At 39.5% G+C, this 27252-nt stretch overlaps 1 protein-coding gene across 5 annotated transcripts in view; it reads right to left on the reverse strand.

Moving 5' to 3' along the window:
• CRYBG3 (crystallin beta-gamma domain containing 3) overlaps positions 1 to 27252 on the reverse strand; it is a 114847-nt gene that overhangs the window by 50441 nt on the left and 37154 nt on the right. For 3 of the 5 annotated variants that reach the window (XR_002173763.3, XM_033855921.2, XM_019922388.3), the window contains exons 4-12: positions 18973 to 25096; positions 16941 to 16985; positions 16587 to 16702; positions 14907 to 15054; positions 9704 to 9840; positions 8317 to 8431; positions 7101 to 7136; positions 4806 to 4939; positions 1206 to 1332 (exon numbers count right to left, since the gene is read on the reverse strand). Coding sequence is in view for 2 of the 5 variants with exons in the window: in XM_033855921.2 (XP_033711812.1) it covers positions 1206 to 1332; positions 4806 to 4939; positions 7101 to 7136; positions 8317 to 8431; positions 9704 to 9840; positions 14907 to 15054; positions 16587 to 16702; positions 16941 to 16985; positions 18973 to 25096 (6982 nt within the window). In the remaining 3 variants the exon portion in view is untranslated. The remainder of the gene's footprint in view (positions 1 to 1205; positions 1333 to 4805; positions 4940 to 7100; positions 7137 to 8316; positions 8432 to 9703; positions 9841 to 14906; positions 15055 to 16586; positions 16703 to 16940; positions 16986 to 18972; positions 25097 to 27252) is intronic. The other 2 variants (XR_012331554.1, XR_012331553.1) reach the window with 1 other exon arrangement.

Here is a 27252-nt window from a genome sequence, read left to right on the forward strand (position 1 = left end):
TATCAATTCCTTCTAAAGGAGGCTTTGGAGGCCATGCCAGATAGCTTAGAGTTTATATGGGTAAAGATTATTTTGGAAATACACTGAGGTGGTATAACTCCTGAACTATGAGAAAACATGCCCCTCTGAACACACCAAAAAAGTCTCCAGAGCTGGTCAGAAAAATGAGCAACATTTGAGAAGCCCTGATATCCTGCAGAACTCTCTAACATCAGCTTCCGCCTGGAGTCCTGGAACATTCTAGACCTCCTGCCTCCAGGCTTACTTACCTTCTTCACCTCATGCCAAGAAGGTCAAGAAAAAAAGTGTGGGCTCCTCAACATGGCATATAAGGCCCTTCGTTATCTGCCTCTGTATTCATCTTCCCAAAGTTCTGCCTAATATCCCGACTTTGCTGCATTTCCAAAACACACCAGGTTCACTGACATGAGGGTTTCTCAACCTCAGCACTATTAGCATTTTAGGCTGATGATTCTTTGTGGTGGGGGGCTGTTCAGTGAATCGCAGGGGTTTAGCAGCCTCCCTGGCCTCTACCCGCTAGATGTCAGTAGCATGCCATACCACCCCCCGCCCCAAAGTCATAACAGTCCAAAATGTCTCCAGACACTGCCAAATGCCCCCTAGGTAAGATCACCCCCAGCTGAGAACCACTGGCTTACATCCTTGCCTTTTTATATGTTAACCTCTTGCTGAAACACCTGTCTTTCCTCTTCACCCTGTCCCCAAATTTCTTCACTTGGCTAACGCTCAAACTTGAAATTTCAGCTCAGCTGCCCTCTTTTCCTCTCTACTTCCAAGGGGAAGTACTTGACCTTTCTCTGGGTATCCTGAGTACTTTGTGCTTAATCCAGTCATAGTCAAACAATATCAAACATTTATATAGGTGCTATCTACCCTATCACTGCCTGCTCTGCGAAGGCAGGGACTGAGTCTCTGGCCACCATATCTCCAGCACCTGACACAATACATCTAACAAAGCAGGTGGTCAAAAACGATTATGGAATCAATGGATGAAAACTAAACATAAATATTCTATATTAATCATGGCAGTTAAGAAAGGCATGCAAGTCACATAAGCCGTTCAGTTTAATGCTCTCAGGTATTAGAAACATTTTATAATCTTATGTTCTACCAGAGGTCATATCCAGTTTACATGCAGAGCTAAAAAAGAAAAAAGAAAATTAAGAACAAGGAGGCTAACTCACAGCTTGTAAGTACCGGAAAGACAAGATGGAACCACTTAACGCGCCACAGGCACTACTGTCTTCAAAATCTCCTTCTTCAAGCAAGAACTGCTGGCCTTTAAAATGTTCTTTTTCATAGGCAACCCACCTAGAAATACAGAGGACATCCAACTGAGTCATTGATAAAACTGCAGGCAAGAACGCAAGAGAGGAAATCATCATAAAGCACCGCGTTGCACATCACCGTATTTTAAAAAGCAACACGTTTATTTTGCTACCATTTACAGAGACAAACAAATGGTGTATGCCTCATGGATCAATAGTTTTTATGGTTTGGAGGCTTTTCCCAACAAAAGCTTAACTGTTGTAGAACTGCAACAGAGGAACTCTCATTAAATGTTTGCAGCATGACCCGATACTACATCTCAACATGGTCGGAGAATAGTTTGCCGAGTAAAAACTAATGGAAAGCACAAATAGCCAATGAGAAATAGTGCAAGCCCACACTGAGATTCAAAGATAATCAGTCTTATTTTTCTGATTAAGCTCTGCTGGAACCCCAGAATGATTACTATATTAAATATTTATTTAGGGTTTAAATCAAAGGAACCCGTCACCAGCTTCAGATCTGAAACACATTACAGGTGGGTTTAGCAAGCAAGAACTGGGAAATGCGACTGGGCTGGTATTAGCCCTCGTGGCCTAAGTATATACAAAGACTCCTGTAAATATGTATGGGTAGGAAATGTTGCTCCCACTAGTTTATCAGTGGTGATAATGGAAACTGGAAGCACTGTGGCAGTCTTTCCAGGGACACAGGTTTCTTGACTTCTAAAATTATCAGTACAGAACACTGATAAACACCGTTAGTCATTAGTCCTCCAGGAAACGTACCTTTATTTGGAGCAATCCACAGTAGCTAACGCAACGTGGGCATAGATGGTTCAAAACACACGTTGACCTGATTAAATCTGCCTTCAGCTGGCACTGTGTAACTAGAGTGGGACCCCCTCCAATGGGGCAGATTTCAAGGGTGACTATTTTGGGCTCCTGGGTTAGGGACCTCTGAATTCTGGAGCTTGACAAAATGAAGCCAGGTAGGGCTGACTACAATTATTTTGGGAAAATACAAGGAATATCCCAAAGAACCGTTTTCATAGGGTACAAAAATAACAGTAGCCACTCAGTAACCATGAACCTGTCTCCAATTTCCTTAGTGCATATGGCAGGGTAAGTGTCCACATGAGTTGGAAAAAACATTTTATACATCTTCATTAATTTGTAATATATAAAGAAACTAACATTATTTTATTCTTAAACTATTATGTGAAAATAAATTTCACACGAGAACTTTCAAATTCTAAGTTTACATAAATGTAGCTATTCGAAACATGCTTTTAATACACCTGAATGGGAAAAATAATATAAGATATAGAAGATCTAATATTAAAGGACAGATCAGCAATTATTACATAATGACAGTTCAAAAATCTTCTGCCCAGCTTTTCTCAATAGATAAAGTTTTGATTAGTATTCAATTTATATATCTGGGATATTTAAAAATAGATGTTATCTGAGAAAAATTAAGACACATCAACCTCACTTTCCCTAGACTCCTCAAGACAAGACAGAGGTGAGGAAGAGTTCCTATTACTTACAGATAAAGTTCAAAAGTTAAAAGTGAAAATAATGAAATAGAGAAGCAGTAAAACAAAACAAAAAAATAGTAGAAATTGTGAAAAACTAACGAAGTCAGTTGTTCACCTTTAAATTAGGACATCACATTTTTCTCCTGCAGGTGTCATATAAAAAATGAAAGTGTGTATACTGTTTTACCAGCATAATATTTTGAGATTTTTATAAAATAACTGCAAATACACTCAGAAAATAACAATGCAAATCACTATATAGTTAATGATAAAACCATTCAGATCCTAAAGGAAAGAAAAGGCAAAAAATATTTTATATCAGGATTAACAAGAAGCATGTGTGTCCACAGATCAGAGAACACTGTTAACTAAATACAACACAATAAAAATCTGTTTATCTAAAAGAGCTGTGTTTTTCAAGCCTCTAATAAAATTTTTAAATTCAAAGATAAGGAATTAGCTGATTACTAATATGTCAGACTCAGACAGGCTGGAACCTGGGACCCTTTGCTGCAGTGCTGCAATGCTTGCACCTGAACAAACCTCTCCTGGAGCAACAAAATACAAAGAAACTATATGGGACTAAAAATAACTGAGTACATGTGCAGTTGGGGCAAATTCTGAACAAAAGATACAAAGAGACCAAAAAACACAACTGCCACTTTTGAAGTGCCTGGAGCAAAGGCAGGGGGCTGGGGAGCAAAGGCAAGGCACTGTCCATGCCCCCTGCACACACCACCACCTAAGGGGTGGGCAAACTACCTAAGCTACCCCTCGGGCTCAACCCCTGGACACACCCTTACCCTCACCCCATATAAGGAACAAGCTCACCACCCGCTCAGGGAGTGAGTAAGAAAGGGAATTTGTTGTTTGTTCTCTCTCCCCCCCTGCTACAGCAGGGGCCCCAGTGAAGCCTTGCCTGAATTTCTTGTCAGCCTCCTATTGAATAAAGAGGCCAAGAACCCTGGTAAGTAACAAGACTAATTATGGACATGACCTACATATCTAATGCATCGCATACTCTCTTATATTTCCATTTTGGCTAGTGTGGCCATTGCTTGATTTATTGTCAGAAATTGCAAAGGTTAAGTCTCTAAATGTAGACCCTTGACTGATCTTAAACAAGTTATTTAACTTCTATGAATAAAATATTTGAGCAGCATCTTTTGCTAGAATAGCATGAACAAGTTATATGATGTTATTACTGCAAATAATACGAGATATGGATGTTTAAATTAAACTAAACCATCATTCCAAACAGTCCAACCTATCAACAGAGAGACTAACACAATGGGTCTGAAGGAAGTCTAGCACTGAGTTGACAATGGCAAATAAGCTATGAGGAAGGCTTCTTCTCTATGGTTTTACCTGCCAGGATACAAAGGCACATCACAGGTGCAGTCATGGATTTTCTGGGGTTCTTGCCCCAGTAACTGCCGATTGAGACTAGGATAGCAGCATGATGGTTACACTTGGGTTTGTACTTAGAAGTTCTTAGGGAGCTTTCTTAAAACAATGCAGGGCCAGAGGATAACCAGTGTCAAGAATCCTCGACTTTGTGAACACACAATCCAGGCTACTTCTTTAATGAGGGAGGACTCACTGCCAAGATGCTCAGCACAGAAAGTCAACTAAGGTAGAATAGGGGGTAAAAACTGGGGCTCTCATTCATGTGCACGATCTGTCAAAAAGTAATTTTATCTTGCAATTCTTATCTTCTATATTGTGTTTAGAAATACTAAGTGTTTAAGTTTTAGAAACTGTTTTCTTCATTTAATCTATCTCAAAATCTCTAATACTAACAAGAGTTCACAGGAAGCTGTCAGTAACTAATATTTTTTATTTCCCACATTTCAGAAGGGATGTATAGTTTTAGACTAAGGTAGGTTGTTTTTTGCTCTGCTTAGCACGTGTTTTGTGCCGATCTTCAAAAATCGACAACTGAGTCACATATTGAAAATATAACACTCACACTCCACCGATGACACGCATTGATCCAATTCCATGAAAGTCTACATCATTTTTTAAAAAATTAGGGACAGAGTCTACATGTTCACTAAACTCTTTGGCCTGTCCATGGAAGTGAGGTTTTTCATAAATAATAACCTGAAAAATATGAAAGAAAATTACTTAGCAGGCTCATATTTTAGAATAGATACATACTGATTTACTTAAGTGACACTAAAGGCCACAACCTGAATTAAGGGCCACTGTCCATTTTCTTCATTAATACATACTCAAAATATAGCACGCTGTCTGACATTCACAAGGAATATGTGAGTCTTTATCATCATAAAGCTAAAACATCTTGATAATATGTTTCTCTCGTATCACTATACTCAAGCATGATTACATTGTTCTAGTTACCCAAATCCTAGGACCATCTCATGGAGTAAACTGTCTTATAACTGGTTCTTGAATTATCTTTCTACGTTTTTCTCTCTGTTCAAAATTTGATACAGACCTGCCTTACAGTTATTTAATGTCCTCTATAAGAAATAAAAACTCTCTAGGGGTTCCAGGGCATAATGACAAATTATCTACTGGTTTGAGAGAACATGCTGTGTCTTGTAGCACTGCTTGTATGGTCACTACTAATCACTGAGAAGAATTAGATATGCAAATTCCTGAATTTAAATACAAAACTTCCTAAAAGTTTGAAATGATTGAAAGAATTTTGGTATTTTTATTGGATATTTGGTTCAAATGGGGGAGGAGGGAATGTAGTAGGAAACAGATTTCTAGTATTTCATTTACTTCAAACTTGGATTGGTAGTTCTTCTCTTCTACCATTCTGATGCTCTTTACTTCCCAAACACAAGCTGCCCTTAGTACAGGAAAGTGATAAGAGTGATAACAGCGCTCATCTAGCCACACTCTTATCACTTGGTCCTATTTATGGCTAATGGCATAATTTGTGTACAATTGGCAAATAAGACCCATGCTTAGACACACTGAACCAGCAAGTTATAGCTTCTTTATTAAAAAAACAAACTGAGAACATTATGCAGACTGAAAAAAATATGTAGTACTGTTCCTGCTGTTTTCTACGTATTAAATTTTCAGAGTGTTTATTGGAAGTGATGAAGTATTATTTGGGTTTAATACATGCTACATATGCTGAACACATTCAAACTAAGTAAGAAGCAATAATTTTTTGATGAGTAAGTCATAAGCCAACACCTAACAACGTGAAAATTGTGACTATCTAGGATAGCCATTCCTTTCACACACCTCTACAACTTGTCAGACTCCCAGCCTGTCGCACCTGAAATTCTCATTCAGCAGACAAGGAGATTGAGACATCACTCAGGGAGTGTCACAACTAACTGTGTCACAACTAATTCTGAAACTATTAGGTCACTGGTTCGAAACCTTGGTTGTATGTTAGAATCACCTAAGAAGCTTTGAAAAATTTTAACCACACCCCAGACCAAAAAAAGTATCTTTTCCAGTGGAACCCAGGCGTAAGTATTTTTTTAAAGCTCACACATGTATGATTCCAACATACAGCCAAGGTGTATTAGAGATAGTCAGATACTAAGTTTTAAAAAACTCCATCTATGTGATTGAGAAAACGGTAGTCAATTCCAAAAATTAGGAAGCCCAGAAATGGGAAAGCTGGAGGAGTTGTGCCTTGTTTTGGAGGAGAGGAGGATGAATCCCTGTCTCCCTGCCTGTCTCTGGAAATGCTGTAACTTAATTAAACAGAGGGTTTCTTCCTATCTCTCTTTACCATAATTTTCTAATTCCATTTCTTTTCCTTTCCCAAAACGTACTTAATCCTGGCATTATTACTACCCCAGGTTTCATTGCCTCTACCGTTCCCTTCAGATACTCATACTTTCAAACTGACATCACCTCATAGGAGCTGCCTACACCTCCTTCCATCATCCTTGATCTCCATCCTCAGCATCACGCCCAAATGTCTGCCAGGTATTTCCACTTGAATGTCTAGCTGTCACCTCAACCACTCCACAAAACAAATATCAAACCTATCATCTTTCCACCCTGTTAGGAGGTACTTATTGGGTCTGACTAGGTTGTCAGAACAGACCTCCACCTTTGCATACTGAGCCCTCTCCTCATTCAAGCCTGGGCTCTCAGCAACCACTGTGTGCAGTCACTTCCCACCACCCCAATATGCATTAGCTAGCTATTATTAGCATACGTTCAGGTAATCATTTTTTTATTTTAATAGTCCAAAATACTTAAAGATTAATACTCAAACTTTTTAGCCTGCTACCAAAGTGTGTTTAAGACTCACCTTTAAGTTCATAGGCATTTCCACTTTCAGTCCACCCTTAAGATGACAAGAAATTTTAATATTAGACATACACATATTTAAAGTACTCAAAAGTAACTAAGTGATGTATGTAGGTTATATAAAAATCTGATCAGTGAAGATTACATATTAGTCAAATTTAAGTTGTGTATTTTAAAATTTAGAAATTTAAGTAGAGAACTCTACAGTGGTCAAAATCAAGTCAGACTACTCTACATCAGTGTAGATGGGGTAAGAAATCTTAAAAGATACTTTCTAGAGTATAACCGCTACAAGGAAGGAAACCAAACTTTAGTGCTTAAGTACATGTGACCAATTAAAGATTTAACCCCACAGCGGAGTGTCTCAAAACAGTGGAGCTGTTAGTAGATTTAAAACTTTCATCTGGCAGAGTACATTTCTAAACCACATAATACTAAATTGCTTCTCTACAATTGCTTGGGCTTTCTACATTAGAGAGAGCACTTCCTCTTCCAAGTTCTATCAACACGTCGTATCACACTTACTATCTTTGTGACCACAGGGGTGTAGAGCATAAAAGGTAACCCACTCCTCACAAAAGCTCTAGTTTATACTTTCCTTGTTTCCAATGGTACTCCACACTGTGATATTCCTTAAAATTTCCCAGTTTTTCCTGTTGCTTTTTTTTTTTTTTTTTCCTGTTGCTTTTTTAAAGGCACAGCACAACCATAATGGTTTATCACATAGTATCATTTAACTGAAGTCTGCCCCTCAAGTAAAAATGTTTGCAACAAAATAAATCATTAATGCAGGCATTTATTACTTTTAAGAAGGCAACCATTGACAGAACTGTCCATTTATTATTAATGCTGAACTTATCATTCATTACTGCAATGGAAGAGTATAATTTCCAACAAGCAATTTTCTAATAAGCATCAAAAAAACAAATTCAGAACTTTTTAAAGTTTGCAAAATTTTCACAGAATACTACTATAAAGAAACTGCTTGTATTGTGATAAATTTAGCACAAAGTAAATTCAGACATCTGTCTTCTAGAAAACATTAAAATATTTTCACACACACTGAAAGAAACAGAAACACAATGTATGAATAGTTTGCCCATTCAGTAGGATACATATACATTTCTCAAGACCGAGATGCATGACCAATCATCAGAGCTATCTTAATTTTGAATTCATGGATACTTGGGAAAATGCTTCTTTTTAAATATGCTTACCATTTGAAGTGGATGCAATGATTTCATTTCTGCTGCAGAAATCTCAGAGAGTCCATGGTCTTCCTCCAAAACTGTGGCTTGCCCCTTGAAATTAATATCTGGGTAGGCAAGCCAACTAAGTAAGAAATGAATGGTTGGTTAAAGTATAATAGGAATACCTTAATCTGGTTCTGTAAGAGTTGAAAGTTAAAAAAAAAAAAAAAGCTACAAAAAGTAAAAGAAACCTCTGTCACAGAATTACACTAGTAAAACACACTCAAAGTGACATTGCCAGACAGCATATAACAATGAGTTAACAAGTTGTTAAGTACTTACATTCAGATACTATCCTAAGTTTATTATATGTTTTCCAAGCACTGGCATTGCTTTCTTTAGAATTTTCCAATATTTAAAAGGTGTGAAACAATTACAATTAGGATGTAACTGAAAAATAAAAACCATTCCACTATATTCCATTCTTTTTTAAACTAGGACAATAAGAGGTAGGGATTCCACTAAGCGTTTTATACCTTTGACCCACAGTTTTAGAATCAATATCAGTTCTTGGGCTGCCTCAGGAACAGCATTTGAAATAAGATTCCTAAAAAACCCATTTAGCAACCAGCTAAACTTGATAATTACAGACATTTCTCAGGATCATGTCAATTACTGGGTCTGCCCAACAGTTCTAATCTACACTTGGGGGAGATGAAGAAAGATGTCCAACAGTGACCCCCAAATTCGACACTAACCATCTCCAGAGCAGATGAAAATGCTGAAAGAGAGAAGCATCCATGTTGAACCAGACATCACAAAACTTATGATTTAAGCCAATCTGGGACTGAATTAAGATTGAATTTAGATCCACAGTCCTGAAGATACCTTTGGAATCAGAAAGGGCTAGTATCAAATCTAACGCTTACCAACTGGCAGCCTGGGACAAGCCACTTAATTTCCTCATTCATGACATGAGAGCAGCTCTACCTGTCTTCCAGGAATAGAGGAGTAATAAAAAGGTGCCATGTCCCTGGTCCTACGAGGCCCTCAATAACTATCAGCACTGAGACACTCTACAAATAGCTCAGGCTCCAGAACTTTAGGCCAGGGACATGTATTTATTTCTCAGTCCCACAGTCTGGTAGATGAAAAGACAATGGATGCATCTATCAAGAACTACGTCTGAGAATCTGTATCTGATCCTGTGAGTCACATACCAAAGACTTAATTGGATCCGAACAAAGACAGAATCTGTTTTAATCCCTGCAAAAGTCTTCCTTGGGTATCCAGAAGTATAAACAGTAAAATTAACTAAAACTTCAGAAATGTGTATGTCACCAATTGAAACATTAAACAAAAAGTTAACTTTGGTAACCAGCAATCACTGTAATAAAGAGAAACGGATACGTACACTCCTGACTTCACAGTAAGAGACACAGATTTGGGGATATTCAGCTCTTCCAAATTGGGGACTGCTTGCTGTAGGTAGATAGGACAACATGCTGGGTCAGACTGTGGGCAAAGTTCTATCTCTGGAATGCTGCAATCCTGAAAAAAAATTGGCTTTGAAATATCTAGAGACACACACTCCAGTATTCTCAACACCCTGGACATGCAGTTACAATTATTCTCATTGTTCAGTTGAATTTCTATCCAAAAACAGCCTAAAGGAAGTACTGTTTCTCCTTACCAGTCTGTTAAAATAAATTTTTCTAGGGAGTTACGTTGATAACATGAAAATTATAAATATTATTGATTGAAAAAGTATTACTCCAATTCTCTCTGCTTTGTTTTTAAAAGTCTTGCTCCATTAACCAAGGTTCAGATTTACCAAACTATCTGAGTGCCAAGAGTCTGTAAGCCTTCCTTCTTAGAAGCATAACAAAGCCATAGGGAGGAAGGGAGTTAAATAAAAGCTGATCTCATGGGGAACATAAAAAATAAATAACAGAGAGGCACTGCTCCCTCAGCATGTTATCCAATTTACACTGACAAAAGAAATAGGAATTAGAGGTGAGGGCAAAGGAAATGTTTTCCTACTTGTGGTATTTATTTTCTTTAGTACAAGTTGGTTTGAAGAAGAAAGGCATTATGAAATTTGAACCTATACTCCGTCACACGTCCACGGTCACCATGTCCTGTCAAACTTTCCTTTAAAATTTCCACTGTCAAGGTTCTTCATCAAGGCCAAGACTTTGATTATGGGCCTAGGCCACCAGTCGAGTAAGCTTACTCTTTATAGAGCTGGGCCTGTGAGAACACCACTTCCCTCATCATAATCCTTGGCTCAAGACCCAAGCATTTCAAATTTATATTTCTGTTTTCCTTTCTATAATATGGCAACAACCCAGTGAGCTATACTAACTCCCCAAAACTCTTCAGTCATACTGGTATCCATACTACCTCTGCTTCTGGCCTCTCTAACCTTGGTAAATGTTTCCCTTATTGTAACTAAAGACAAAATTGTCTGTATTACTACTTACGAAAATCTTTTCTTAAATTTTATCAGAATATAGTTGATTTACAATCTTGTGTTAGTTTAAGGTGTATAGCATAGTGATTGTTTTATATATATATATATATATTCATTCTTTTTCAGATTCTTTTCCCATATAGGTTATTACAGAACACTGAGTGGAGTTCCTTGTGCTACACAGTAGGTCCCTGTTGGTTATCTATTTTATATACAGTAGTATGTACGATAATCCCAAGCTCCTAATTTATCCCTCCCAGCCACGTTTCCCCTTTGCAAACCATAAGTTTGTTTTAGGTAGTCAAGTCCTAACTCAAAAAAGAGCTGGGACGAAGTGAGAGAGTGGCATGGACTTATATATACTACCAAATGTAAAATAGATAGCTAGTGGGAAGGAGTTGCAGAGCACAGGGAGATCAGCTAGGTGCTTTGTGACCACCTCTAAGTGGAATAGGGAGGGTGGGAGGGAGGGAGATGCAAGAGGGAGGAGATATGGGGATGTATGTATACGTATAGCTGATTCACTTTGCTATACAGCAGAAACACACCATTGGAAAGCAATTGTACTCCAATAAAGATGTTAAAAAAATAATTTAAAAATTTAAAAAAAGAATAATGGGAGAGACCCCCCAAAAATAAATTAATTTAAAAAAATACCTTATCATTTCTTAAAGAATCAAAACCACAATTATTTTTCTCTTCTCTAAAACTACAGATGTGCTTCTGTCTGAACACACAATCTATCTCAGTAATCATGAATGTTTAATTACACAACTCAAGTTTCAGTAGCATAATTCTCATCCAAGACATTGTGAAATTCAAATGATTGTGCTTTAATAAAATAGGTAAATGCAATAACAATTAGAGGTGACAGTTATTAAACAATTATATTTTTATTATAATCTGCTTTGCAATTTTAAAACTGCAATTTTCTGATTTTTTAATCTTTCTTCAAACTGAGTTCTCTTATTAATCGTTCTTAATCATTCTTATTAATATGTAAAAGCAAGCAAGTTGATACATCTTGTTTTCAGAAAGTTAGTTCTAAAATGCAGTACGGTAAAAAGGTATAACCTAAAATATCCTTTAAAGTATAAAAGGTATATTTCCTTCTAAAGTTTCATTTAAAAAACAGCCAGAAATCTCCAGAAGTCACCTGTCAATCTTCAAGACTCTTTTGTTTGCTATTAAAAATAGAGCTCTAGTAACATTATTTAAAATGCTGCCATACTAATGTTCCCCCAGGGATCTGAGGTACAGTAACAGAATACATAACTAAGTGTCTCACACAAATAAGTTTCCTCTGCATTGTGTTATACAAACAATGTTTGGGTGGTGTATTTTAAAAGGGAAAAAGCTAAGAGGCATGAGTCTACCACAACACAGAAGGAAACAGATAATGGAAAAAGCATAATGATGGCTAAAAAATTGAAAATAAAAATAAGAATGCTTATGCTCTCAACTATCTTTACTAGAGGACAAATTTTTTTCTCTAGTTGACTGAAAAAGATTTCACTGATGAGTTCTATTTTCTCCACGGTGGCTATTCACAGAAGTAATGTCTTTTGCAAGATTTGTATAATTCTTGACAAAGGCAGTAAACACTAGCAACTGAAGGGCGCCTTATGGTAACCTAGCAACAAGAAGCAGTTTACTCCTGGTAGAATTTATATGGCTTCCTCCCAGACTTTTCTAGTCATGATATACTTTATAATATCTTGGTGAAATCTACAAGCTTAGACTATTAAAGCGACTAGTAGGAATGGAGACAAAGCTATAGGAGAGAAACAGGGTGGGAATGAATTACAAAAACAGTAAGAAAAACTTGCCTCCACCTTACATGAAATACCTCCAGTCCCTGATCGAACAACAGATCTCTCTCTTCTCAGCTCATTAATGAGGGCACAACCTAAGTAACTTCTGAAAGAGGGAAATGTCATTCTTTGAAAATAAATATTAAATGCGTCATAAACAGAGTAATGCGCAATATTCCTTCTTTCTGTTTGAGAAAAGAAAGCACTTGACTCAAGACTCACTGCACTGCTACCCCACCTCCAGTTATTTCCACTGGGGGCAAAGATGACCCTTGAGCAGAATCTACAACTGCTGATGACTGATGGTATCTTCTGTTACTTGCTCTATCTATTCACGGCAAAACAAAGACATCATGAAAGTATTTTCTTTAAAGAACATTAAAAGTTTGACTACTCAGACTAGAGCCACTAAAAGATGCTGGAACAAGCTAAAGCTGGCGTAGGCCTAGGTGAATTTGGAATGGCTGCCAGGAAAATGAAGCTATCGATAGGCAGAATTTTGACAAGGTGGGAGAAAGGAAGCAGTTTGATGCCTGATTCTTGCTTTGTAAAATATTTAGAACAATGCTAATGCTTTTTCCATTCAATGCTCAATAGTTTTATTTTCCTTCCTCACTAATAGTTGCGAGCATGTCCAAGACAAGCGGGCACTAACACTGCAATTTAAAAAATGACTCCACAAACAAACAGTGGAAGAAGAAAAAAATGCAAGTATGACTTATTCTTTCTTATAATATATTTGAAGCAAATGGCGGAAGTGCAAATACCCATTTATATACCCAGGCTCAACAGATTGAAGTTTTGTTTGATTTTATTGTTGCTTGATTCTGGGTGGAGGTTGCTGCTTACAATACTTTATTCATCTTTTTTTTTTTCCCCCACTATGCCTGGCACAGTGCCTGACATTCACAAGGCAGGCACAAAACCACACATTATTTAAATCTTAGAAGATTCCACCTACAAACTAATTATCTGTTTCAAGGAATTTCTCGTGAGTTAGCTAATTATGTGAGCACTCAAATGCTGCTTGCTGAGCTGAACTGCTTGCGATTAAATTCTTCAATGAAAACGAACACTGCCCTCTATGTTGTAGCCATCAATCTCCCTGAAGTACCAGCAAGCCACCAACATTCACCTCAGTATCTGACACATGTGGCTCTGTTAGGGACTCCCTCACATCTCCCGTGCTGCCTAACTCCTGTTCACTCAGTCAAGATGCCAATCAGGTACCACCTCCTCTGGGTGAGGTACCTCTTCTTCGAGCACCTGTAGGGCCCTGCGTAGTACTTCTCACATCATATGGTCATGTGATTCAGCTGTCTCTGACCTAGACTCTGAGCAATCTGAAGTACAAGACTGTACATCACTTGTATTTCTATTCCCAATGCCTATCACAGTATTGGGTCCAAAAGAAGACACAAACATTTGTTAGACAAAGGTTTGTTTAACAGTTTTGCAGAAGGTATTAATTCATGCAGACACTCCTTTATGATAATATGAGTTTTCCTGTATGTCCTCTTATTTTTCTATATGCTATCTGCAACTATCAAGGTTAAATAATGTTGATTCAAGTCATCATGATAGGGTCCACTCCAATTTAGACATTTTTAGCATATAAATGGAATCTCCATAATTTGAAAAATATATATGTCCACGACTGTCACAGGAGTCACTGCGCTAAATCATGGACTACATTACTGCCGAAGGAACTCTTAAGAATACATGGGAGAATTCTGTCATTATCACTAACTCACCCCTCCTCTAAACCACCAAGGCACTTCCCACAAAATGTTTCATTATGTGGCAAGACCTTCCTCATCTTAGTATTAAATAATATTTTCTAAACAGAAAATAAAAAAGCAACACTTTTTCGCTTCCTCTCCCCATCCTTCCTTCTCTAATTTCTTCTAACACTCGTCTCTCTCCCCCTTTCTCATAAACACCACACACACACACACACACACACACACACACACACACACACACACACACAGCTACAATGAGGAATAGAAATCTACACTAGAAAAAGATATATTTGTAAATATCTTATCCTAAAGATGTCTGGATGGTATACTCCTACTACTATTAAAAATACATATACATAACGTAACATTTTATGTGCCAGATTACATGTAATATTTTAAATTTTCATTCACTTAACACTTTATACATATCTGGTCAAAAAATTATCAATATGATATGAAGATTAATAAAATTTGCACAAATATTAGCAACCATTTCCTAGCATTGCTGGGCCAAAGTACAGCTTTACTACATGACAAACAAAATAAAATCAAAAATAGGGATAAAATCAACTGTTCCATTACCTTTAAGACACGTTTGATAGACCCCAATACAAAGTTTCTTTGTGGATGCTTTCTGTTCTGAAGGATCCAGTCATGATTTAACACCTTTTCCCCTTCTTCTAGTATACATTTCTGACCTTGGAAATGTGGTTTCTCATATAAAATCCAGCTGAACAAATATGAAAGCATGATCAGTTATAATTAATTTTCTAAGAAACGAGGCATAAAACAAATGATACTTATAATTCACAGACCATCTTCTCTACTTAAATTTTAATATCTGGGCTATTTTCCACTACTAGCATATAATCCTATTTTGAAACAATGATAAATATGCTAATGTAAGGATAAGCAAAGAGTGAAGAATAAAAGTGCACAGAACTTGGAAGTAATACTTCCTGAACACAGCACCACAGTCTATGCCTGTGCCTATATTTATGTATACATACACTTTACAGATGCTGTATACACATTTACATTAAAAACAATAGCTGGGGCTTCCCTGGTGGCACAGTGGTTAAGAGTCCGCCTGCCAATGCTGGGGACACGGGTTCGTGCCCCTGTCTGGGAAGATCCCACATGCTGCGGAGTGGCTGGGCCCATGAGCCATGGCTGCTGAGCCTGCGCGTCCGGAGCCCGTGCTCCGCAATGGGAGAGGCCACAACAGTGAGGCCCACGTACCTCAAAACAAACAAACAAACAAAAAAAACAATAGCTTAACAATTCCAAATTCCACTTCTACCCTAATTTTCCTGTCATTGGACAATAGAGCACATGTGTCTCATTTTATAACATGAAGATACACTACACGACACTGCTTTAACGTGACTGACCAGTGGGTAACGCAAACACTGGACAAAGAAACTCTGGCCCCCACATGTCCAGGGGACATGGTCCATAATAACAAATGAGGTTTTCCATCATTTTTACACCATACAAAGAATCTTTCACTTCTTGAGCAGATCAGTGATACAAATGACTTTTTAAAAATTTATTTTATTTATTTTTGGCTGCATTGGGTCTTTGTTGCTGTGTGTGGGCTTTCTCTAATTGCGGAGAGTGAGGGCTACTCTTCATTGTGGTGGCTTCTCTTGTTGTGGAGCACGGGCTCTAGGCACACAGGCTTCAGTTGTTGTGGCACGCATGCTCAGTAGTTATGGCTCACAGTCTCTGGAGCGCAGGCTCAGTAGTTGCGGTGCACGGGCTTAGTTGCTCCACGGCATGTGGGATCTTCCTGGACCAGGGCTCGAGCCCATGTCCCCTGCACTGGCAGGCGGATTCTTAACCACTGTGCCACCATGGAAGCCCGATACAAATGACTTTAAGCATGTGGCCTTCACATTCCTTAGTGTCCCACAAATTTTGAACTCATTTTCAAAGCTATGCTTCATTCAATTGAAGCCTTCAACTAAACTTGCCAAATCTATCCTGCTAATAATGCAGTTACAAAATGGTACTGATTATATATACTGTATATATTAGGACTTACTACTTACTGCAGGCTGTAAGTACTAAAAACAACCTATATTTTCTGTCACAGTAAATAAAGAGAACAATTAAGTTATAAAATACAAATAACGTTTCAAACAGTTATTCTAGAGGAAAAGGAATGTGACCTCAATACAAAAAACATAAAGCATAAACAGCAAGAAAACACTTAATTTAGGGGGAAAATGCTATAAATTTTAAGAGATCTCTTACCAGCCCCTTACAACCTTTATCAGTACCCCATTCGGAAAGGACCAAGATGTAGCATCGGGAATATTACAGTAGATCTCTTGTTTATATTTACTTCCATGGAGATCATAGATAACCAGCTGCAACACACAGTAAGTAGGCACAATAACTAATTTTAAGAATGCATTTAAAATTCCAAAATGTCCTAGAATGTAGAAAATAAAACATCCTAAATATATAAAAATATTACTTTAGATGCTAAACCCTTGAGTAAAACAATCATGTTCTAAGTCAGTTAAAAGTACTTACTTTAAACTCCCAAACGTAAAAGTAACCTTACTTCTTTTATTTTAGTCTAGCTAAGAAACTTGTGCTTACCTTCCCAGGTCTTGGGTTACACTTCAGAGTCTGTTTGTCAACATTCTGAAATAATAAAAGTGGAAGAAGTAAGCCTTAAGAAACATAAACAGAAAGATATACAGTTCACTTTCTTAGCGGTCACAGATCCAATTTATCGCATATTTATTTAGTGGGCATCATTACAAGGTGCACCTCTAGGTACTATAAGGGATATAAAGGTAAATACAAAGGAAAATAAAGCTTTGTCTCTGCCCTCAAGAAGTTTATAGCTTAGAAAGGGGAAACAGGTGATCACATTCCCATGTCTCTTCTAGGTGGGGGGATTAAGTTAAACCCTCAGGTAAAATACAATCAAAATGCCAAGTTATGGAAGTCAAGAGAAATGGCACCAGCATGGAGGTGAGGTGATGGCAGAAGAAGGTGCCCAAGAGGCTTGTGTGAAGTAGTGGTATGGAGCAGACCTTGAAAAACAGGACTTCAGTAAGTGAAAAAATGTGGCAGGTTGGTGTGGAGGTAGTAAAGAAAAAAATTACAGGAAGAGACCATCTTGAGAAAAAGTGCAGACTCTTACAAGGCGTGGAACCAGCGCACAAAGAGAGAACGCTGAGCAAACAAGACTTGGGGAACTCGTCATAGAGTGAAGAGGTTGCACTTGACTTAGTAGGAAACCAGGAACCATTAAAGAAACATTTCTTCAAATACCAAGCTTTCTTTTAAAAGGACCTTGCCTTGCAAGCTATTGGTTGGTATTCAAGTATTAGTACTTGCTACTAAGGGTATTCAAAGTACAGATACAGTCCTTGGGAATCCTAGAGAAAGTTCCATGATCTTGGAATGTCAGAAAGGAATGTCCTGAGACTTCCCTGGTGGTGCGGTGGTTAAGAATCTGCCTGCCAATGCAGGGGACATGGGTTCGATCCCTGGTCTGGGAAGATCCCACATGCCGCGGAGCAACTAAGCCTGTGCACCACAACTACTGAGCCTGCGCTCTAGAGCCCACGAGCCACAACTACTGAAGCCCACGTGCCACAACTACTGAAGCCCACGTGCCACAACTACTGAAGCCCACGTGCCTAGAGCCTGTGCTCCGCAACAAGAGAAGCCGCCGCAATGAGAAGCCCGTGCACTGAAACGAAGAGTAGCCCCCGCTTGCTGCAACTAGAGAAAGCCTGCACGCAGCAAAGAAGACCCAAAGCAGCCAAAAGTAAATAAATAAATATATTAAAAAAATAAAAGGAATGTCCCATATTCAATGAATAGTCTATAGTAAACATTTAAATATTTCTAAGTTGAAGAAAAGTGTAATTGAATTTCAAGACATTTTCCAGCTATAATGTTTTCATCTCCTTTTCTCTGAATTAGTCTGTTCATTGCCCTGCTATGTATGAACAAGAAGAAGACCAACTACAGTGAGAGACTGTTGTCAAGCAAAGACTTAAAATATTTTAAGTAGTTAAAGTATTTTTAAGTATCGTGAAATATTTTCTTGAGACACATAAGCTCAACAGCAAGTGACAATTTTTCTACATACAGTACCTTGAGAAACTCAGAAGGCTGTCACTTAATTTAGTTTGAAAACTAAAAATTAGCAAAGAACTGGGATATAACTTGCTTCTCTCTTATGCCTTTTAAATTCTGATGAAGCAATTTTGTTTTCTCAAATATACCAGTCCAGCTAAAATTCATGAGGTATGATACACTTCAAAGTACAAAGTAACCTCTGGTATTTTAAAAAAAAAATCTTTCACAACCTCAAAACACTTTTTTTTTTTTTTTTTTTTTTGCGGTATGCGGGCCTCTCACTGTTGTGGCCTCTCCCATTGCGGAGCACAGGCTCCGGACGCACAGGCCCAGCGGCCATGGCTCACGGGCCCAGCCGCTCTGTGGGATCCTCCCGGATGGGGGCACGAACCCGTGTCCCCTGCATCGGCAGGCGGACTCTCAACCACTGCGCCACCAGGGAAGCCCAACACTGATTTTCTTAATAAACTTTTAGATCATTTCATGATCCAAAGCACTACTTCACTAGTTAATAATCAAAATAACTCACCTCTGTGAACGAGCTTAATCGGCCTGAGGTGTCTCGAGCACAGCAATATTTTGACACCGGTTCCTGAAAAATTCCACCAAATCTGGCTCCTTTTTCTGAAGAACGGATTTTGGAAGTCTGCAAATACTGATGATAAGCACTCTTTAAAGAAGAATGTAGTTTGGAAGTAAGGTCAGATTTTTGTAGAAATGAGGCCTTTTCTGGCCACAGACCAATTTGCAGATTAGAGGTAGTAGGCTCATTTGACATCACATAAGAACTCTTAGAAACGCCAGTACTTTCCTGGTCATCATCAGGGCAAAATGCGACAGAAGAATCTGGCAGCTTGAAGATAACATTTTCCCGCCTTCTAGCGCTCAGACTTCCTTTGTGCAATGGCTCTTCCTCCTCTTTCTCCTCTTCCCCTCCCCTCCATCTGTCATCTTCATCCAAATTCATCTTTAAACGCTCCGATACTGACTGGAGAAGTGATAAAACAGAAGAGGACTGGTTTGCACTCTCTCTCGATTTCGTGGAGCCACGATGGCCAGGTGAGATTTCGCTGGATAGAATGTCCTCCTGAGAGCTGTCATCCTCATAAATGGGAGACAAAGCTAAGGGATAAATCTTGTACCTTTTGGCCTCTACTGATAAGATCATTTCTGAACTATCATCATCGAATGTCTCACCTAATTTAGTTTCCTTTTCAAAATGATGGAAGAGGTCAGTTCTACTCTCAGACCTTTCACACGCGGAAACAGGCATGCTGTTGGTGGATATGTCAGGAATCAGGAGGGACTGTGTTCTTCTTACTTCTGCAGTAGCATACTTGTCCTCATCTTGAAGAGGCTCTTCATATAATATAGTAAAGGAAGAACTTTCTTGTTCATCCTGAGCAACGAAGGCTAGGTTAGGCTCTTCCTTTTCATCTCCATAATCTAGATCTCTTATTTTCTTATGTACTGCAGTAACAGATGTTCTTCTGTCTAGCTTTCCTATGGTAGCCTCGGGTTGAAAATCTGGCATTGCTAAGGCTGGGTAGCCTTCATAATCCTTACTTAGCATAGGTGATTCATAACCCCTGAAAGCGGTGAGTCTAGTGTCAAACGCTGTCAAGCATGCCTTCATTTCAGTAGGCTCCTTCTCCATTTCTCCACCACTCCCTTCAGCAACCTCTTGGGGTGCTTTTTCAGCTTCAGATATGGGAGGTGTGGCCTCTTCTTGTGTAACAGGCAATTCCAGATCTGTTCCGTATGTTTTCTCAAGGTTTACCGCTGTGGACAACACTTTATGTTTCCTGACAGTCCCATCAGAATTTTCTGGGGATGTTCTTTCCATGTCTATCTTAAAGGGCATGGACACAATCGTTCCAATTGTCTCTTTTGCATCTCTCTTACATGCTTTTTCCATTTCTAAGGAAGCAGGTACTGCCTTCTTGTGTGCTTCTTTCACTTCTAACACAAAAGGAGGTACTATTTCAGTTTTCCTAATAACCCCTTTGGCATCCTTTTGGTAAGTGTTTTCCACGTCCATCATAGGTCTTTCAGTCTTTCCAGTGATCTTCTCACCATCTTTTTGGTAGATATTTACCACTTCTAATGTAATGGGCATCACCTCAGTTTTGTCCATCTTTCCTTCAGCATCTTTTTGGTAAATATCTTCCATTTCTAGTGTAGCAGGTATCATTTCAACCTTTTTGGCAGTGCCCTCAACATCTTTGTGGTAGAAATTGTCCATTTCTGACATAACCAAAGTCATCCCGGTCTTACCAACATCCCCTTCAGCATCCTTTTGGTAAACATTTTCCATTTCTAACGTAGCAGGTATCACTTCAGTCTTTCCAGTGATTCCCTCTGCATCTTTTTGGTAGACATTTTTCAGTTCTGACATATCAGGTGTTATGTCAGTTTTCCCAATATCCCCTTCAGTATCCCTCATTTCATAAGCTTTTTCCATTCCTAAAATGGCGGGTAATCCCTCCGTTTTTTCAATATACCTCTCAGCATCCATTTGGTATGCTTCTCTCATTTTAAGAATTTCAGTTGCTGGCTCAGTTTTCGAGGTATGCAACTCAGCATCCTCTTTATGTGCTCTTCCCACTTCTGACATAGGGGGAACTGCCTCATATTTCATAATATTCAATTCAGCATCCTTCTTATTTGGTTTTCCCATTTCTACCATGGAAGGTATAAGCTCAATTCTTCCTACATTTACTTCAGTGTCCTTCTTGTGTACTTTCCCTACTTCTGACACTGCAAGGGGTACGCTTTTATTACTATGTCCTGGCAAGCTTTTTTCAGACATACATAAAAGAGTATCAGACAAACCGCTTTTAGATGTCCCAGGTACATGGATGTCATCATTCACAAATGGAGGCCACGTGAAATTTAATACAAGAGTTCTTCTTTCCTCTGTCTCAGTTTTGTGATTATCAACACCCTTTATTTCCATTTTCTCTTTACAGTCCTTGTTGAGAAACGAATGTGCTTCTGACTTATCATCTAACCCTGTATGGGGCGTGTCTTCAGCTAGTAAAACAGTATCTGACTCCTGCAAGTTTATACTATCAGACTGTCCACCTCTATTTCCTGAAAAAGGGGATTTTTGGTAGAGAACAATTTCTCTTCCTTTAATTGACTCTGTGTCACTAACTAAGTTACTTACAGCAAAGAATCTACCTAATACTTTTTCACTAATTTCACATGTGCTTTGATTTCCTGCCTGTTCTGACACCAAGAACTCCCTTACCATATCAAGCGGCTTAACACTATCACTGTTCAGAAGTTTTGAAGTATTAGCCTGAAGTTCAGAATCCCGGGTATCCCGAGCATCGTTTGCTAAGGTTTCTTGGGCTGAATAAATAATCTCATTGACTAATTCCCTAGCTTGATCTTCTAACAACCAAGATACATTCATTCTATCAGAATCAAAAAGGAGACTCTTCTCACCAACCATAGGTGAAGCACAAGCCTTTTCTTCCCCTTGGACTTCAGACATGTTTTCCACGGCCTGCTCTTCCAAATGTTCTGTCAGCTGGATCCCTGTCAGTGTCACTTCTGATGGGCTTTTCTCAAGGATGTCTTCTTTTAGGGTACCTGGATTCATTATGCCGCCTACGGCTATATACTCCTGGCAGGTACCAACTGTGTGTCTGGACTTTAGCTCTTCCCTGACAGAATTAAAGATCTCACCAATCAATGTATCAGCCTTTTTACATAAACCACTTTCGAGGTCCAGAAGTTGCTCACGTGCTCTTCTCCTTGCTTCTATGTGCTCAGCAGATGCTTCAGAACACTGCTGGCTTGAGCTGTTAACTGACGCTGGGGCCCCAGCAACTGCTCCAGTCTCTGCTTCCATAGGACTGTCAAATTGGGCAGCAGTTGGGAAATCAACTGATACCATCCCAGTATGATCCCCAAAATGGTCCTGAAGTGGGGTGACTTCTGCCCCTGTTGGGAGAGATGTTTCAAATTCCAAATAAGAGCTATCAGGGTACAGCAGGTTAGTCAAGGAGGCACCTTCATGTGGGACATCTATGGTAACTTTTACAGAACTAAAATCCTTTGGGGGATTCTGTGAACTTGTAACCATGCTAACTTCTTCAGAGTTACTGGAGGAAGAAGCCATGCCATCAATACCACCACTTAGGAGATGAGCACCCTCTTTCTTTCTGTGAGATGAGGCTCTCTTTTCTGATCTCAGCACAGAAGGATGAGTACGAAAATTTGAATCCTCAGATGCAAACGTAGTTTTTTCCAAACTCACACCAGAGCCCAGAAAAGGTGCATTTACTGCTGTGCTGTCAGTTTCTTGGAATTTGGGGGAAGTATTAGTGAAACTGAGTTCTGCCATTTCTGAAAAACCAGAAATCTTTTTGGTCCCACAGATAACTGCAGGTTGATGAATCACAGAAGTGTTGGCTTCACAGTTCTGTGCCATTTGCCTAGTGACTTTTCCATCATGAACAGCAGGTAAAGTCCCAAGTATATTACTTTGGAGAAGAGCAGAATTACCTGAGGCTTCCACCTCTGCTTCCTGTGTACCTTGATATTTGGAGGCAGAAGGAGAAACCTCAGTTTGGCGATTCTCTTTAAGGCTGGCATCTGAATATTTCTCTTTAATCTCTTTATGACCCACTAACTGAAAACTTCTGTCCTGTTCAACTTCTAGGGAAGTCAATTCTGATAAAAGAGGACTTGCTGGCTCATCTGTAATTTCAAGTGGAGAAGAGATTGTATCCTGAGAAGTGTCTCTGGGCTCTGTTTGGGGAACAGGTATCTTGGAGAGACCTAGAGTTTTTCCTCTTCCAGAATGTGACCCAACAGGAACACTGTTCTGACTGTCAACTTCAGACGTTGACAACATTTCTGCAAGGTTATCAGTTTTGGTTTCCAAGGAGAAAAGAGAATCAGACTTGCCTATAGTGCCCTGACTTGCTTTGGCGTTTGACAGCATGAACTCTGCTTTATCACGGTCTTGAGATGAAGTGGAACTGTGGTCCTTAGAGAGGCTTTCGGACTCAAAGCTCAAGTCCACTGCAGTTAAGTGGGTGTCACTGGCTTCAAGACCTAGTGGAAACTGGCATTTTCCACTATCAGGAAGCACTTCCTTGGACTCAGGAATTGCAGATGCACGCTCAGGATGAAGGCAAGCAGGGAGACTCTTCCTGTCTGTGGCCTCAGCATGATTTGCCACATTTTCTTCTTGACACTTACGAGGCTGATGGGAAATACCAATGATGCTGACATCCCCAGTTTCAGTGAGCACAGAGGAACCTTCATTCTTTAAGACAGGAATATCCAACCTGCTCAGCAGGCCAGCTCGGGAAACAAAGGTAGGAGATGAAGTATTGAAATCTGATTTTTTATGGTCAAGGTTAAGAGATGTCCTGGCATCAGGTGAGGCTTTGGCTTGCTGACGACTCTGAGAGTCAAGAATAGATCCTGAAATGTGATTTCTATCCAGTTCAGGTGATATTTTATTTTCTAAGCATGCTACAACGGCTAATTCACTGGTGTGTTGTACAGAGGCAGCATCCTTTTCATTCATTCTAACAATGGGAGGCATTTTGCTATGTGGCCTAACGAGCTTCTTGGCTTCTGTTACCAACAACTTGTCAGTACCTTTGGGTAATGACTCGATTCTACCTTCTGGAGCTTTTCCATGACTTGAAGTTGTGGGTTCACCAACTGAGGTGCTTTCTGTTTCTTGCTTGATTTCTGTAGGAGCCAAATTTTCCTGTGTGTCCAGGGCAGACAATCTGTTTTCTTCACTTACAAGTTCTGTGTCTGTTACAGCATGTCTCTGGAGAGCAATGTTGCTGGTGTGATTGGCAGCGTGCTTTGACGAGTTACCTTCAGTGTGCTTGTCAGAACACTTACTCTCTGGCCACTGCAGAGCTTGATGCCTAATTGATTTATTTGGACTTGGCAAATCTGTATTTGCATGTTTGGTAGTGTCACTCCCATCAGATTTACTACCAGAGAAGTCGGAAACAGCAGGGTTCTCAGGCTCAACACGCTCCTCTCTTTGCACCAGTGTCCCATCACTCATCATCGAGCTGTTTTCTATTACCGTAGTTTCTGGTGTTGCTGTCCTCTGCAAGTCTGGACTGCAAGGAATTTTGCTACTGTTACTTTTTGTAAACAATGCTGAACATACCAAATTTCTGTCAGTCTGAGAAACTGGTATACAACTGAAATGGTGCTGTGAGTCAAATTCTCCATCAGTGGAGCTAGAGTTAGTCTCAGAACGGGATGACCGACTTCTCTCAGGTCCCCCAGGATCATTTTTATTTAAAACATCCCTAGAAGAAGCAGTGCTAGACAGTTCTCGGTTGTTTGTTGAATGGCTTTCTGGGTTGATATTTATTTTATTATAATCAGAGTCTTCTATCCGGCCTTTAAGCACTTGTCCTTTCACAGAAACGTCTGTGCTAGCTGATGACAATGACACCATCCCAGCCTCTATCTCACTTCCAAGGCCAATATGTGTGCTCGTACTAGAGTCGGAACTTTCATTTTCTCTGTCTAAGGGATTCAAGGTTTCCAGCGCCGTCTGCTGCTTCAAATACTTCCTAATTTGTCTGGGGCCTCGGTACGTGGCATATGTTACTACAGGCCTCTCTGGTGTACCATCCATTTGTCTGCAAAAAGAAATAGCATGAGAGTATCAGGAAATATAATTAGTAACACTTAACAGTAATTCCAGAAATCATAGTGAAGTATATCTTTCAAACACTCCTATTCTTCATATGTCCAAACTTGGGAAGGAAATCCTAGAATATTTTAGTTCAACCTATCTTTATTAAGCATAATACAGACGTGACCAGCAGCACATAAGTGTCAACCAGCATGAATGTCTGAGCTCCTCAGAACTGTCCCTCTCACCTGATTACGTCTGTCTCTCTCACGGTGGTTAATGGAGAGAATGTGGGCTGACAAGCCTGAGGCCGGAGTTCTAGCTCTGATCTCCAAAGAGTTTTTGACTAGAAGGAACCACATTGCCTTTGTGCCTCATACTGGTACCTCATGGCTAATCACTGATTTCTCCACCATATCAGAGCATCATAGCGAGCTTCTCTTCCTTTCTTTAGATGTGAATTTGGAACAGCAACTTTTAGCACAGAGTTAGAGAAGTTGTAATGAAAACACCTGGCAAGATGTCTAGCCTGCAGTAAGCACTCAATATATACTTAAGTCAATAAATGACAGAATTCCCTTAAAAATCCTCTCTCCTGTTAAGTTCTTCAATTAGCAGTAAGTATTAAACTGGCTGGGTGAATGCAGAAATCAAAAAAGGTTTCTAGCACAAGTTCCCTACTTTTTCTCAACCCTAGCATAAAGTTCCTGATGTCCTCAGCATCTAACTTCTTTTGGAGAATCTACCCCTGGGAGCTCTGATGCTATGCTATGCTATGCTATGCTGCCTTACAGCCCTTAACACACACCTTCCTCTCCCCTTCAATTCCAGCCCCAGACAGAAGCTTCTGTCCTATAAGACTCAGTTCCCAAGTTAACCCCAATGCAAACCTACCCCAAGACCCCGTTACTGCTAGAACGGGCAGTTAGCCTCTGATCTGTGGGGACAAAGGGCCCTGAGCACATCACTTGCCATATTAGATTATAAAGATATATGCACTGATTTATTTCCCCACTAACCTAGTGCCTATTTGAAGGCAGGCACTACATCTTCATCATTTTCTTTCTTTTTTTTTTTTTTTTTTGTGGTGCGCAGGCCTCTCACTGTTGTGGCCTCTCCCGTTGCGGAGCACGGGCTCCGGACGCACAGGCTCAGCGGCCATGGCTCACGGGCCCAGCCGCTCTGCGGTATGTGGGATCTTCCCGGACCGGGGCACGAACCCGTGTCCCCTGCATCGGCAGGCGGACTCTCAACCACTGCGCCACCAGGGAAGCCCCATTTTCATATTTTTAAGTGCCCTACATAAGATTTGGCAAATGATGTATGTTTAATAACTTTGTGTGAATTAATGAATGGCTAAGTAAAGCAATGATACTAAACGCTAAGTAATTTGTTTCTGTCTTAATCCTTATAAATGATACTAAAGTGTTTTCAATTCTGCTCTCTAGTTACATTTTAGGGTCCCAGCTACAAAAATGTATGGTAGAAAAACTTGATGTATGCTCTAACTTTTTCAGGTTAAACATATAATTAACAAAACATTATAGAACCCATATGAATAACTAAGAAATCCAGTTATCAGTATTCCAGTATCTAAAAATGAGGTATTTTCTCCCCAACTTTATTTTTTTAATTTTTTAATAAATTTATTTTTTTTTTGGTGTTGGGTCTTCATTGCTGTGCACGGGCTTTCTCTAGTTGCGGAGAGCAGGGGCTACTCTTTGTTGCTGTGTGTGGGCTTCTCACTGCGGTGGCTTCTCTTGTTGTGGAGCATGGGCTCTAGGCACGTGGGCTTCAGTAGTTGTGGCTTGTGGGCTCTAGAGCACAGGCTCAGTAGTTGTAGCACTCGGGCTTAGTTGCTCCACAGCATGTGGGATCTTCCTGGACCAGGGCTCGAACCCGTGTCCCCTGCATTGGCAGGCTGATTCTTAACCACTGCTCCACCAGGGAAGCCCTCTCCCCAACTTTAAAGCAACACCATGAAGAATGCTAGGTTTGTCCACATGATAAAACACAAAGTAAACTTCTGACATGTAAAATCTCAATTAACTGTGCCCCTTAATGTAGTTCTTGAATTTTAGCTGAAATAATTTATTTCAATCTATGTAATTGCCGGCCTATAAAATCCTACCACACCACTATTGTAAAAGTTTGTATTAG

Source organism: Tursiops truncatus, chromosome 4 (assembly GCF_011762595.2).
Source record: "Tursiops truncatus isolate mTurTru1 chromosome 4, mTurTru1.mat.Y, whole genome shotgun sequence".
Taxonomy (NCBI): Eukaryota; Metazoa; Chordata; class Mammalia; order Artiodactyla; family Delphinidae; genus Tursiops; species Tursiops truncatus.